At 35.3% G+C, this 16,085-nt stretch overlaps 3 protein-coding genes across 4 annotated transcripts; 2 read left to right on the top strand and 1 right to left on the bottom strand.

Annotated features, from left to right (window-relative positions):
• The first annotated feature begins 1,019 nt into the window (after nt 1-1,019).
• LOC142517621 (metacaspase-1-like) lies at nt 1,020-3,623 on the top strand. The gene is made up of 5 exons (XM_075619942.1): nt 1,020-1,456; nt 2,445-2,775; nt 2,911-3,031; nt 3,146-3,355; nt 3,443-3,623. The coding sequence occupies exons 1-5, from the start codon at nt 1,087-1,089 to the stop codon at nt 3,500-3,502; spliced, it is 1,092 nt and encodes a 363-aa protein (XP_075476057.1). The 5' UTR covers nt 1,020-1,086; the 3' UTR covers nt 3,503-3,623.
• Nucleotides 3,624-11,791: 8,168 nt separating this feature from the next.
• On the top strand, nt 11,792-13,287 carry LOC142539219 (putative pterin-4-alpha-carbinolamine dehydratase, chloroplastic). Of its 2 annotated transcripts, XM_075644518.1 has the most exons (4): nt 11,792-12,173; nt 12,610-12,802; nt 12,914-13,046; nt 13,180-13,287. In XM_075644518.1, exons 1-3 carry the CDS (start codon nt 11,814-11,816, stop codon nt 13,003-13,005), a joined length of 645 nt encoding a protein of 214 aa, XP_075500633.1. In that variant the 5' UTR covers nt 11,792-11,813; the 3' UTR covers nt 13,006-13,046; nt 13,180-13,287. The 2 variants fall into 2 exon arrangements, with proteins under 2 accessions (XP_075500633.1, XP_075500625.1); XM_075644510.1 differs by lacking the exon at nt 13,180-13,287 and having other exon boundaries at nt 12,914-13,173.
• A 2,131-nt stretch (nt 13,288-15,418) lies between these two features.
• On the bottom strand, nt 15,419-16,015 carry LOC142556923 (dirigent protein 22-like). The gene has a single exon (XM_075668412.1). The coding sequence runs from the start codon at nt 16,013-16,015 to the stop codon at nt 15,419-15,421; it is 597 nt and encodes a 198-aa protein (XP_075524527.1).
• Between the last annotated feature and the right edge of the window lie 70 nt (nt 16,016-16,085).

Genomic DNA, 16,085 nt, shown 5'->3' with positions numbered 1-16,085 from the left:
TCACAATAATCTCACTATTTGCAATCAATGAACATCAAACTTGTGATCTTGGCTTTTGTATCAATTGTACGCTTGTCGATGTACCAAAAACTATAACGGGTAGTAACAGTGCAACTCAAATATTTTAAATTATACAACATCTCAAACACCACATTTCGATTACTCTATCCAATAGATACAATTATTGTACCACTACAAAATGTGTGATTTATCTTCATGTAAAAAAAAAAACTTAAAAATTATTTTACCACGATGTAAATAAAATTTTTGAATAAAAATATGATAGCTTATTTATTTTAAACATGGTTTACCTCTAGATAGATACCAATGTTGACCCTAATTCACGTGCTCCCTGCTTATTATCAAAACGAATTTCTGCTACAAAGTGCCGCCGTTTACAGTTGAATTGACCTGGTCTTTCCCACGAGCCTTTCCCTACACGTCCCTTCTCTACTTGCTTTAATTTCCCATTGTTATATTTTAATATTCAAGTAACTCATAAAATAAAATAAATAAAATTATTATTTTAACTATGTTTTATATTACATATGAGTCATTATTTTATCTTATGAATAAATTTTATAGGAAAAAAAAACTACAAAATGGTCTTCTAAATCAACCTAATTTGAGTTGCGATCATATTATTCATCAAAAAATCTAGCATTAGTGCGATCTTTTTTTACTTGTTTTTTACGTTGATGTTGCATTGAATACTTGTGACACATATGATAGTATCTCAGCCATTTGACGAAAAATAATTAAAATTATAAAATGTTGTATTAAGACAATTTTTTGATAATTTACGGGGATAAAAAATCAAAAAATGTCAAGCTACGTAACAAATTTTGCAATTTTTCTCATTTTATAAAAATGAGTGTGAATAAAATATATAAATTAGCGTGTAAATAATATTGAGCATAAATAAATTATAAAGATTTGGAATTTGCACTCCGGTCAACTAAATTATTTAAAGAAGACTATTAACATAGGGTGTTAAAAGTTCACCATATTCCCTTTCACCCGTATATAATTATAGATTCAATTTCTTCGTAATTTCACTCACATCTCTCCATCGAACCAATAAAAATGTTAATGCTAGTGAACTGCTCCAACTGCCGCACGCCCCTCCAGCTGCCGCCGGGCGCCACCTCCATCCGCTGCGTCATCTGCCAGGCCATCACCCAAATAGCACCTGCTCCGCCGCAACCTAGCTATCTCCAAAACACCCCCTCCTTCAACGGCTACAACAACTACTACCCCCCACCGTCGCCGTACAACCACGCTCCACCAGGCCTTCCCCCTCCCGCTCATGGCCGGAAGAAGGCGGTGATCATCGGGATCGCTTACAAAAACACCAAGAGCGAGCTTAAGGGATGCATTAACGACGCCAAATGCATGAAACATATGCTGGTCTCCAAGTTCATGTTCCCCGAATCCTCCATTATCTTGCTTACAGGTAATATATTTTCCTTTTCCGTCTTCTTCATTTTCTCCGAATTCTGCGTGTTCTATCCCTCGATCTCATTCTGGATCAACGTGGGAATTCGGCTTTGCAATTTCTTGATAGAGTTTCCTTAGTTATGGTTGACTTTAGAAGTCAAGTCAACCTTGAATAAGCAAAGTCTAAGCATCCTACCAATTTACTTATATCCACTTGCCATGAGAAATGGTAGTTAGAAACTTAGAACAAATTATTGAATTGAGAAATTATTAACATTCTATTCGAGCTCGAGTTCAGTTCGATAATGAAATTGAAAGAAACGATAAAACAAATACTTGAACTCCAGAAATATTAGATTATCTTGGTTCGATTACAACCCCAATCCTCTATCTATCGTAATTTTTCTTATAAATTTATAAAATTTATTGAACGTGGCATGTTCTGACCTCCTTAAATTTTTCATAAACTGGTGGCTTTAATTGAAGTTATAATTAATTTTCCAGTCTATATTATGGAACATGTTAATGCGAATCATGCGTGGAATTAGATATTCAATTGTCAAACAAATATTTCTGCTATTGGTGAGGATGGAGAAGCAAGTTGTGTTTTTGCAATATATATATATATATATATATATATATATTTGATCGGTCAATGCTACAAAATGAGAAGAAATGTTCAATTGTCGCTTTTTTAATCCTTTGTAGAATTCAGGCAATAACATTTGATTTTAAAAGGAAAAATTGTAAAAAAAAAAAAAGATTGAGTTGGGAAAATAAAATATTATTATTGTTGATGACTTAACAATATATGTATATTTTTCAGAAATTTTTGTAATTTTGATTATACATTTGTCTATTTGTGAATTTTGTCAAATATTACTAAACCAAAATATTTTCAAATTTCTAATTATTGAGTCATTTCAAATCCATTGTTAAATAAAATTTATCATTTGAAATCCAAACTTGTGAAAATTAAATGTCATCTCATTCCATATTTGCAGAAGAGGAAACTGATCCGACCAGAATCCCAACAAAACATAACATTAGGATGGCCATGTTTTGGCTGGTCCAAGGTTGCCAACCCGGGGATTCACTCGTGTTCCATTACTCTGGACATGGTGGCCAGCAGAGGAACTACACCGGAGACGAACTCGATGGATACGATGAGACGCTCTGCCCCTTGGATTTCGAGATCCAGGGATCGATTGTCGACAATGAAGTTAATGCAACACTAGTCCGCCCGCTTCCTACGGGAGTCAAGCTTCACGCGATCATAGATTCGTGTCATAGCGGGACGGTGTTGGATCTGCCCTATCTTTGTAGAATGGACAGGTTAGTGATTTGAACTTTTTATTTCTAATAACTTGTGATATATGCTCTACCGAAAGCTGAGTTTGATCAATCGAATTCGAGCTCGAGCAGGCTCACTTCACCCCTTGTTCATGCTATCATCCTTGGTTTGCGCAGGAACGGGCGTTACACATGGGAAGACCATCGCCCACGAAACGGGACATGGAAAGGCACCAGCGGAGGCCAAGCCATTTCGTTTAGCGGTTGTGATGATGATCAAACATCCGCGGATACAGCCGTAAGCTCCCATCACAAGCTTCATTAATTTCTAATACTTTTCTTCTAATCTTGGGAAACTACGTATTATGTTAAAAATTAACTCAAAATTGATACAATGTGGAACAATATGTAGTTACTATCAAAAGTGACCTCTACTGGTGTAATGACATATGCTTTCATCCAAGCAATCGAACGAGGACAAGGTACTACCTATGGGAGCATTTTAACCGCCATGAGGTCCACTATTCGGAAAACCGACAGCGACTTGGGCGGAGGTTCCGCGTCGAGTTTACTTTCGATGCTTTTATCTGGTGCGAGTGCGCCTAGCATTGGACTTACTCAGGTATGCAACGTTTAACTCGTGGGACGAGATAACTTTAAAATTTTACTTGGAATTTTTTTATTTTATTTTGATTATGTTTGCTTGCAGGAACCACAGCTCAGTGCTAATGAACAATTTGATGTCTACGCAAAGCCATTTTCACTGTGAGTTTTTTGCTCAGACAATTGCGTCCATTCCAAAAACTTTTCTCCTTTTTTATTTTCTTTGTATTTTAGTTATTTGGGGCATTTTTTTTTTTAACTTTTTAATTTATATTTTGTAATTGTCATGAATGACTTAAATCGGGTACTCTTTTATCTTTTACTTTTTTTTTTATCGATCGTTCTTGAAATGGAAAAAACTTTCTATTTATATTTTTAATAGTCTCCATTATTAATTAAATATAAATACAAATAAAAAAAATTCAATATCTGTATTTTCCCTTCAGTAATTTTTCAAAGGTTTCATTCATCACCTCACCCTGTATTTTAGTTTATACTTCAGATAAAATGATGTAAAAATAGAAAACTGGAAAAAATTACTTAAGAATGCACTTTATAGAATTTTATATAAAAAAATCAACGAAAAAAATTATGCAGAATTATCAGAAACCCATTACATAAACTTTTCATACAAATATATATACATATATATCTGATCACATGCATGTATTTTATTCGCAAATCATCTTTCGTAAATAATTATTTGATTTATAATACAAATTTAGAAATTAATTTTAAAATATAAACTGTTAGATTACAGTACTTAAATATAAAAGAATTCTTACTATTGTACTAAAATATAGAATTATGGGATGAGTGTGTATAGATAAGGATATATTCAGGTGCGTCAGAACAAAGATTTATCCGGTGAATATAAAAAAGTGGATGATGCGAGTTATTTATCTGGATATGGTAGTAAAATTTATCTATTTCAGAGTTAAAAACATAGAAGCAAAAGCTTATATATAAAATATATATATAAATATATACAATTTTTGAAAGAATATTAATTTTTTTTTTTCATATTTTGTTAATTTTTTTATTATTTATTTAAAAGCCCCTCTGGATAGTTAATCTTAAAAGAAAAACTCACTTTAAATTCGGATTTTTTTTAAAAAAACAATATATAAATTCGGATTTTTTTACAAAAACAAAAAAAATATATATATATATATATATATATATATATATATATATATAACTGAAAGGAATATTTATTCCTTTATTATTTTGTTAAATTGATAATATCAATTTAAGATTTTGACTTTCTAGACTAAAAGATTTTATTTGATTTATTTCTAGATTATAATATTTTGTTTGATTTATTTCTAGATGATAAGATCTTGATTGATTTATCTATAGATATTATAGGATTTGTTTTTAATATGATTTTTATCTCCAAGATATTTTATCTTTTTTTGAAATTGTTTTATAACTAATGAAAATATTTTTTCTATTTTTTGTAGGACTCTTTATGGAATAACTTTTAGGTCAAGCCATGGATATAAGTATGAATAGCCTTGCAGCCGTACATAAGAGTTCTTGGAGAGAGAATGTGCTTTTGAGAGAAAAGATTTTCGTGGGGTTGCATGAAGAGTGTTCTTTTGTGTCTTCGTGAGCTTTTTCGTATGTGATCTCTGCGTGGTTTTTCGTGGATTTAGTACATAGTTCTTTTACAGAGATTACTGAAGAATATTTTTAATGTTGAAAAATTTGTGTGATTGAGTCACAGAATTTGCCGTGTTGCCGATTGTGTTGCCAACACTCAAGAACAACACTGACGCAGAGTGTTGATCGAAGAGTGTCTTTGTTTGGTTTTAAGCAACACACTTTTTGTTTTATGCATCTAGTCTTTATGTGGTTTGTTTTGATGCATTTTTAGTTCCTTGGAGTGTCAAGGAATTTGGTTTTGTTTTCTCACTAGTATTGTTTTGGTGTAAACGATTTACATAATTTTTCTAGTGAATTTTTTGCCATGAGGCATCGCACAAGTATTCGTGCTTGTGCATAATTTAAACCCGATATTTATTCATTAAAGTTTACGTATGTGTAAAAATAAATTTCCGCTGCTGTGTTGTGTGCAGTGTGCCATCGTGTTGACATCACCAGAGCACAACAATAACTTCTGATACACACATTATAATTAATATTTTAATTTCATGTACGTTTATGACCAACATCTTTTTCAAGTGGTATCAGAGCCAACGTTTGATACACTAAGTGATTGATTCTGGTTTATTGTTGTTTTTTTTTTCAGGAAATTTAACAGAATCCTAATGGACGTACTGTCTACAAACACTGCTGTTTTGAAGGAAAAATGCTGGCTGCAAGTCAACCCGCACGGTGTTGCCTCTAGTGTTGCAACACCGGGCCGCAACACCACTTCAAAATTCTTGTGTCTCAATGCTAATCTCACAATGACTCAGGTAATCATGAAATCCAGGATACTGATTCTGATGAACTCACATTTGAAAGTGTGCAGGCTAAGTATGAAGAGCTATACGAAGATTGGATCAAAAGAAATAAAATAAATTTGATCCTCACCAAGGAAAATACTGAGTTAAAGAGTAGCATGTCTCGACTGGAAGTCTTGTTGAATAAGAAGGACCTCGAACTGTGCAAAGTCAAGGATGATCTTGAGAAGGCCACAAAGACTATTGCTAAATTCAGCTCAAGTTCATCAAAACTTGACTCAATGCTAACTATGGGAAAGGACAACAGAACTGGTCTTGTATATATTGAAAGCACATATGAACATGTGAAACCTCCCATGAAGACTTTGCCGATCTCAAAGTAAGCCTCGGAACGATTGCTGAAACAAAACAGAGCTTCCTCTTCTCATTTGAAAGTTGACCAGCCAGTGAAGATGTCACAAATCAAGAAGCCAGTGTCAACTTCTAAATCAAAGCAAAGAAAGCGACATTTTATTTGCCACTACTGTTATAATCCAGGTCACATCAAACCTTTCTGTTTTAAATTGAGAAATGACTATATGAACTGGCATTCAAATCTGGTGTTGCCCAACACCAGGCGCAACACAACAGTCAAGAAACCTCATGTGAAGAAAGTTTGGGTACCAAAAGGTGTTATTCATTGCAATGTCATTTATACTTCTTTAAAAACTAACATTGCAGGTGCATGGTACTTTGACAGTGGGTGCTCACACCACATGACTGGATCTAAAGAACACCTCACGGATTATGTTGAAGTAAAAAGTGGGCATGTAACCTATGGTGGTGGTGCCAAAGGAAGAATTGTAGGCAAAGGAACCCTGAATGTTGACGGACTTCCTGAACTTCATAATGTTCTACACGTTGAAGGACTCAACTCAAACTTAATAAGCATAAGTCAACTTTGTGACGATAATTTACATGTTAAGTTCAATAAAAATAATTGTGAAGTTTTTAATGATGCCAATGTTTGTGTGATGTCTGGTACTCGTTCTGCTGACAATTGCTATCAATTGGGAGAAGGTGATTGTTGTCGAAGTGCCAAGGTGAGTGATTTAGACCTATGGCATCAAAAATTGGGACATGTGAGCTTCAAAACTTTGAAGAATCTGTGTAAGTTTGATGATGTGAGAGGTATGCCAAATTTAAGTTCAGGTAACTCATATGTCTGTGGACCGTGTCAGAAAGGTAAACAAACTCGTGTTGCGAACCCGGTGTTGCAACATTTTGGGACAACACGGTGCCTTGAACTCTTGCATATGGATCTAATGGGTCCGATGGAAGTTGAGAGCTTGGGTGGTAAGAAATATTCGTTTGTTTGTGTTGATGATTTTTCGCATTTTACTTGGGTAAGTTTCTTAGAGAAAAATCTGATACTTTTGATGCTTTTAAGAAATTGCATGCTAGGATAACAAATCTGTATGATATGAGGGTGGTTAAAATAAGAACCGATCATGGTGAGGAGTTCGAAAATTCTCATTTTATTTCTTTGTGCCATAAGAAAAGTATCACTCATGAATATTCATCTCCGAAGACCCCTCAAAAAATCGGCATAGCTGAAAGGAAAAATCGAACCTTTCGAGAAATGGCTCGGGTCATGCTTAGTTCTAAGAATGTGTCAAAATGTTTTTGGGCCGAAGCTTTAAATACAGCATGTCACATTTCCAACCGTGTTTATTTAAGGAGTGGTTCTACAATGACCTCATATAAGATTATCACGGGAAGAAAACCAAACCTTAAATATTTTCATATTTTTGGATGTGTAGGTTATGTGTTGAATGATAGAGATCATCTAGCTAAATTTGATTCCAAAAGTGATAAATGTCTTTTTCCTGGATATTCTACTAATGGTCGTGCTTATCGTGTATTTAATCTGAGAACTAGGACTATAATGAAATCAATTAACGTTGTGTTTGATGATCTTGCAGATCTGACAGTTAAAACACCGGAGGATGATGTAGAAGAATTGCTGGATATAAGTGAGGCACTGACCAGAAACAGTGTTGAGTCTGATGTTGAGACCAGTGAAGCAACACCAAGCACAACACCGCCTCTGAACCGAACAGAAACTGTGGATAATGATAACGATGTTGATGATGATGTGGTAGTCAATGGTGGAAAAGAAATTCCCAGCAAAATTCAGAATAATCACCCATCATCACAAATCATTGGTGAACTACGTGAAGGTGTGCAAACTAGGAAAAAAGAGAAGGTTGACTACCGAAAGATGATTGGACTAATCTGCATGAGCTCCACGTTTTCCCAAGTAAGTCACTCGTGTTTTGTGTCTCACACATTGAACCCAAGAACATTAACAATGCATTAAAAGACGAATTATGGGTCAATGCAATGCATGAAAAACTTGAACGATTTGTGCGCAATGATGTATGTGATTTAGTTCCTAGACCTTCGAATACCAATGTTATTGGAACAAAATGGATTTTCAAAAATAAAACAGATGAATCCGCTAACATTATTCGAAATAAAACTCGGTTGGTAGCTCAAGGGTATATTGAGTCAGTCCGACTGCTGCTTGCTGTTGCTTGTCATAAGCGTATCAAATTGTTTCAAATGAATGTGAAAAGTGCTTTCTTGAATGGCATTTTAAATGAAGAAGCCTATGTCTGTCAACCGAAGGGATTTGAAGACCCTCACAACTTGGACCATGTCTACAAACTAAAAAAGGCCCTCTACGAACTGAAACAGGCTCCACGGGCTTGGTACGGTATGTTAGCTGACTATCTGATAAACTTGGGCTTCAAACCAGGTGAGGTTGACAAAACCCTTTTCATTCAAAAACTGAAACATGATATTTTGATCTGTCAAGTATATGTAAATGATATTATGTTTGGTTCTTCATCTGAAATACTTGTGAATAACTTTGTGGATTGCATGTCATCACAGTTCGAAATGAGCATGGTAGGAGAACTAAATTTCTTTCTTGGATTACAAGTTAAGTAATTTCATGATGGTATATTGTGACAACTCAAGTGTTATAGACATTTCTAAGAATTATGTTAAACACTCTCGAACAAAACACATAGACATAAGATGTCACTTTATTCGAGATTTGGTTGAAAAAGGCATAATTCGACTGGAATTTGTTAGGGCTGAGAATCAACTGGCTGATATATTCACGAAACCTTTGGACTTTGAGAGATATTTCAATCTTCGGAAGTCTCTCATCATGTGCGTACAATAATCTCACACACATGTTGTCTTTGGTGTTGCCAACACCGGTGACAACACTATTTTTGCATGTCTATTTTTAGGATGTTAGGCATACTGCATAATCATAATCATCCTATTTATTTGTGTAATGTCTGAACAGTGAAGGCAATTTCTGAAAGGTACTATCTGAGTGTTCATACTTCCAATCAAATGTTGAGAAATAAATTATGCTCAATACAAGGCATCAAGTAGTTGAGGATATTCATGGAAATCGTGATCTTGTCAAATGTGAAAAAGTGACTTGGAAAATGTGAGCATAAGGAGAACAACAGAAAAGAAGTAAATGAAATAAGTTGTTTAGAAGAAAATGGAAAAAGCTACCTAGAGGAGTCCATTGAAGACCGTTCTTCTAGTGTGGCAACTACCACTTCTAAGTAAAAATAATAATGGAAAAAGCTACCTAGGGGAGTCCATTGAAGACCGTTCTTCTAGTGTGGGAGCTACCATTTATGAATCAAAATAAAATTTTATGGAAGTTTGAATAAAACTCAGTGGTGTTGCCAGGAGGTGTTGCTAACACCAAGTTCTGACACAGCACAGTTTATACACTGCCTGACATTTTGATAATTCATCATATTGGAGGCATATTTAGGACATGCATATTGATTTTTGTTTCGTGAATTCATCATGTGCAGTGACATATCAGTGTTGACCTATGACAGTTGATAAAAACCTTGATTACCTAGATTTTGAATTTATGTGTATACTTGTGTTAGTGAGTTATAATCGACAGTGAGTTTTACTGGATATTCTTTTGAAATCATCGTAACACGAGTTTGAATCAATTTTACTGTTTGATTTTGGTAATTACTCTTGCTTGTTCTCATTTACCCTTGCAATTTTTTTTACTCTCGTGATTTCTTTGTGCGTTTTTGTGTATAACTCCTGATATACCTTTATAACTTTCTCTCATATTCTACAAGTGGCTGAGTAGATGGTGCTTTTGAAAGTTGGCTTACATTCTGGCCAAAAAGGGGGAGTAGGAGAACCAAAAATGACACATAAGAAGATAAAGGATGAATACTTATACTCAGTCTTTAATGTTGTTTTTGAGTTGCTCTTATATCTATTTGCGTGATTAATGAATTTCTCCTTCGTAATTTTTCTTATGTTTTCAGGTGTTCTAATGATGGTGTTGACAAAACTGTCAACAACACCAGTGCTCTAACATGTTTAATTCAGGGGGAGATGAACTTTAACTCAGGGGGAGATACACTCTAACGCAGGGGGAGCTTAACTGATTGCGATGCTTACCAAGATTATCATTTTTGGATGTTTTGTCCAGCAAGGCAAAAATGGGGATATTGAAAGGAATATTTTATTCTTTTATTATTTTGTTAAATTGATAATATCAATTTAAGATTTTGCCTTTCTAGACTAAAGGATTTTATTTGATTTATTTCTAGATTATAATATTTTGTTTGATTTATTTCTAGATGATAAGATCTTGATTGATTTATCTATAGATATTATATGATTTGTTTTTAATATGTTTTTTATCTCCAATATATTTTATCTTTGTTTGAAATTGTTTTATAACTAATGAAAATATTTTTTCTATTTTTTGTAGGACTCTTTATGGAATAACTTTTAGGTCAAGCAATGGATATAAGTATGAATAGCCTTGCAGCCGTACATAAGAGTTCTTGGAGAGAGAATGTGCTTTTGAGAGAAAAGAAATTTTGAGAGAGAAAAGATTTTCGTGGGGTTGCATGAAGAGTGTTCTTTTGTGTCTTCGTGAGCTTTCTCGTGTATGATCTCTGCGTGATTTTTCGTGGACTTAGTGCATAGTCCTTTTACAGAGATTACTGAAGAATATTTTTAATGTTGAAGACTTTGTGTGATTGAGTCACAGACTTTGATGCATTTTTAATTTCTTGGAGTGTCAAGGAATTTGGTTTTGTTTTCTCACTAGTATTGTTTTGGTGTCCTCTAAAATAGTTAATCTAAGGATCTCAAATTTAATAAAATAATATAGAAGTATAGATATATATAATATGTATGATCTCTTGATATGACCAATATGTTTATTTGTCATTAGATCCCTATCAAGTTTTGATGATTCTCATATTACCCATGATCAATTGTTAAATTATTACTAATCCATATCAATCTTGGTAACTATCATATTGCTCGATTCTATAATATATAAATGTCTTGTTCTACAACAAATTACAAAACTATTGTCTCAATGAGTTTTTCGAATTAGTAGAGTAAGTGATTACTTGACAATTGGTCAGAAGTTAGACTTCCCCTACCAACATTTTCTAAGGGGAGTCCGTCACACAAAGTTTGTTCAATACGATTTACTTAACTAGCTTGGTTCACATGCTATTGCGTTAATCGGTGGTTTACCCACTGTGCACCGAAGACATGCAACTGCATGTTATAACAACATAAAAAAATAAAATTATAAAATTAATCATAAGCTCCATGAACTAATTACCTCCCCGAACTAATTTCCAAAGTTGACAAAACTAACAAAAAACAGTTTAAAAAAATCGACCATATAAACATACAATGCGATTGTGGTGCTAGTATCTCATGATAATTATAAATATACATATAAATTAATTGGAGTCAAAACAATATTATTAGATACCACTAAGTATTTTGATTTTAAACTTTAAATAATATAAATATGGATCATCATTGTTAAAAAAATACTTATTTAACAAAAAAAAAAAAAAAAAGAGGAACCGGGAAAAAACCCGGTCCCCTCAGGACCTTTTTTAATTTTTATATTATCTATTTAAAAAACCATATCCAAACATCTTTCTTTCTGGACCTGGAACTATGAACCTCACTCTCCCCTCAATGGCTTCCCCTCAATGCTCACTCTTGTCTCCCCTTCTTCGTCTTCCTAAAAACCCACCAAAGTACCCCCAAACCTCCCTCCCATTCGTCAACCCCCAATATCCATTCAAAATCCAAGCAGCGGGAACAGACTCGACGGGTGATTTTGGAGCGAGGGACCCGTTTCCGCAAGAAATAGAGAGCAATTTCGGGGAAAAAGTGCTTGGGTATCCCAGCACGGAGCACAAGATTTTGATCCCAAATGCTTCGGCTCTGTCTTTGGCTCAGCAAGAATGCGTTTCAGCTTCTCAAATTCAGCAGCCCTTGTCAGAATATGAAGCCAAGCAGCTGCTGTTCAAGGTTCTTAGCCCTTTCACCGACTTAAAAAATCTAGCTTTGGTGTACAATTTTGCTAAAGTTTTGATTTTTTTGGGGATAAATTATGCATGAAATTCGATTTCTTTTGCTCTGAGTTAATAGAATTTTCAAAGTTATTATTATTCAGATGGGTTCTGCACTTTGCCAATATTATAATTTTCTTGATTCTGTGGCTATTGAGTTTGCATGTACTCTGAAATCTGAATATATTTTTAGTTCTCTAGTTCTTATTTGCCTGCTCAATTTTCTTAAATTGGTTATGTCCCATTTATTTGGGAAATTATTTCATGTAGTAAAGGTGTATTTGGAAAATGAGTTTTTCACCATTTTACTCGCCTCCAATTACTCAAGCACATATCTTCACCACATTAAAATCTGAAGGTTCAATTTTTTTTTTTTTTTTGAAATTGTCATGTAGGTTGTTGGTTGGAGACTTGTACATGAAGAAGGGTCTTTAAGGCTGCAATGTTTGTGGAAAGTGAGAGATTCAAACTGTGCAGAAGTACTCATCAGCCGGATTAACCGTGCAATAGAATCGACAGGGCTCGTTCCTACTCTTCGTATAGAGGATCCTAATCAAGTTAGAGCTGAACTGTGGACTTCGTCTATTGGTATGAGCTTGAAACAATCAAAAATAGAAAGATCGATCATCTGGTTAAATATATAATTTTGTTACATGTATTGGATCTGTTTTTGATGGTCGTAGTTTCTATATCTTGCAGGAGGTCTGAGCATGAATGATTTCATTGTTGCTGCTAAAATAGATGAGATAAAAACATCCGATCTCATTTCCCGAAAGAGAGTTTGGGCTTAATTCCGATATTTATCCTTCTCGGTAATTCGGCTCTTACTCATAGATGATGTCAAATCTTTCTTTATATGTTGTAATGTTATACATAACCCGACAAGGGTAAACAATTTTGTGCGTAATTACCTTAATCAAATATATATATACACACACCTTCGTGATTGGATTGGTTTATTTGTTCTGCATTGTTTTTATTTTTGTGTTTCTTTTGAGTTATTTGTTTTGTGAAATGCATAGAACAAGGTAAAGTTTAGTAATATGACTATCTGTCTATTTAACACAAAACCAAGAACTTGGCTTAAGTTTTAATGAACAATAATATAAATGATCTTGTTGTAGAAATGAATCATTCCTATTCTAGAGGGAGATTAACTTTCACACTTGTGGTTTTAACTGACCGGCAAAAAGGGCATGACTTGGTGACAGCATCGCAGCCCGAGCAGAGGCAAATGTGGCGGCAAGGCCATATGACCAGCCCTGCCTGTTCCGTATCCACGTACGATGACTCACCATCTTCCTGCACATTCTCTCCGTGCCGACGTGCCGACGTGGCATTCTCCAAGCCCTCTTTAAGAGACATAGCCATTTGCTCCAGGTGCATCACTCTTCTGTGCAGCATTTGTGCCTCGGCCTTGTAATGCTGAGCTTTCTTCTCCAGCTCTGCATTTCCCCCCTCTTTCTACTTATGTCGGATTCCATCTCTTTGAGTTTCTTTTCTACTCTTTCCTCAACTGCATAATGGATTGAGTGTTGGTTCTTCTCCATTATACCCTTAATTTGTCGCCTCAGAGTTTCACCCTACAGCACAAAAATTTAGTTACAAGCTTGAAAAATCTGACAATGAAAAGTCAATCAAGATAAATCATTCCATACATGGGATTGAATTACTAGATCCAGTTCTTTGCTACAGTGTTTCGAATCTGCTGGATTAGAGGTACCACCGTCCTCTACTGCAAAGGCTAACATAGATGTGAAGGATTTGAATGGTGCGGCTGCATTTAGAATCGGTTGAACGTTCAAATTGCTGCCGCTAATGAAAGGTGGAGCATTTGGGAAGGGGTCTGGAGTAGCAAAGTTTTGGTCTTGACGATTGAAAAGGTTTGTTTGATGGCTTGGTTCTGCAGATTCCACTGCAACTCCTTTCATCTTCCTGTTGCGTGACTCTTTCAACTCTGCTCATCTTATGGAAAATCGGAATCAATATGGACCGGGAAAAAAAGAATAAATTTGAAATGAAAGGGTGGTCGAGTTCGTGCATCGAATGGCCGAGGATCTACTAGATGTGATGCATAAATTTTGAAAAAAAAAATCATCTGTGCATCGACCATTGATTCATCCCCTTCAATGGGTCACCTTGATTCTTGGACTGCTTGTGTGTGTGTGTTTAAAAGGTAGGAAATAGCATTCTTGGACTGCTTGTGTGTGTGTGTTTAAAAGGTAGGAAATAGCGGAAGCCTCCGTTGATCATTTCAGATTTCTATAATTAGACACTCCAGGAAAATGTAGGCATGCCCTTTCCCGTTTCTACAAATGCAGAAGCAAAATCAAAGTCCATTAAATCATCAAAACAATGATTCATCGAAGAAGACGAAACAAGAAAGCCCATTGTTCGTTCGTGGTTCGTGTGTGCGAGAGAGATTCAGGAGGAGGAAACAACAAACCTGTTGAAGGACAGAAGATGCCGTAACGGTGGGCGATTGGCCATAGAAGGCTGATAAAGGGAGTGAAACGACGGCTGCAGCCGTTCCGTTACTCCGCTCCAACAGACGCATGCTTACATGAAAATCGCTCTGTGAAAAATGGTGTCACTCGAATTTGAATGCGTGCCTCTTCAGTTTTGAAGCCCACCGATTCAGAAAAAGAAAAATCAAAGGCCTTTCTCTTCTCATCTCTCAATCTCTTTCGTATTCAATTTCAATTTAATCAAAAATGGGAAAATTTTATTATGTTGTCAACCATTATTTTTTTTCGATTTTAATATTTTTTTATCGGAGTGATAATATGACATTGAAAATGATACGTGAATTCATACATTGTAGACGTATCAGCACTCTGATTAAAAATTATTAAAATTGAAAAAAGCGCAAAATTTAAATCGAGAGTTTTCTCACGGGCGCAAAACTAAACATTCTTAAAAATATTTTCAGAGTTCACTGGACTTTGAATATTGAGTGACACTCTTTCAAATCAATAGGCGTTGCATCTTGGAAAACATGCTGTCCATGTTTGTGAATTGTGAACTTCATTAGGATAGTAATAACGAAGAGTTGAACTCTTGTCAGCAACAAAAATCACAATCCGACAAGTCACATGTGAACTTTCAATTGAACACTTTATTACCAACATCAAACAATCGAAACATATTTTCAAACAACATTTTCAAAATCAAACACTAAACCACTTTTTTTGTGAATCAGATTCAATAATGAGTGAAATAGAGAGAGTATTTGAGGACAGCGATTCCACGAGCATCCCTAGGTGAAAAGTTTGCCCCAATGGCAACTCCACTGGCCATCCTGAAATATCCGGTGCCACCAACGATAGAGTACTCACTCGAATAATCCAATACTTGGTTTCTCCCTGAAACAGACAGCGTGCTCCCTTGGTACTTGCCACTCGTGAACACGAGGTTCCAGCTATAAAACAAAGCTGGTACTTCCAAGTCAGAGAAAGCACCGAACCCCTGAGCCCGCCCTAGTCTCGTCGATTCGAACTTGGGCGTTGTGGTTAATATATTGTCAGCAAGATAGACCTGGCCGAAAAATGTCGGTGAAGTGGAACTGATGTTGGACTCTGCCACTAACCACACTGTTTGGTTGGCGACTCCTCGAATATCTTGGATGTAAATTTCGATGAATTTAAACTTCGGCACCATCGATTTCTTTAGACCGGCGAACCACTTATCTACGGGTTCAGGGCCTTTGGATGCATCGGTTTTGGCAAAGGCTCCCGAGATGGCTGCGACATAGACAAGTGAGAAAATCAAGAAACTCTTGCTTATGTCAAGCTTTCCCATTGCTCAACTTTTGATTGATTAGTATCAAATGTTATACTCAAACAGCTTGCTGTGACTACATAGATGAAGG

The sequence above is a fragment of the Primulina tabacum genome, chromosome 1 (assembly GCF_025594145.1).
Source record: "Primulina tabacum isolate GXHZ01 chromosome 1, ASM2559414v2, whole genome shotgun sequence".
NCBI lineage: Eukaryota > Viridiplantae > Streptophyta > Magnoliopsida > Lamiales > Gesneriaceae > Primulina > Primulina tabacum.
This window is presented reverse-complemented; position numbering and strand designations above follow the sequence as displayed.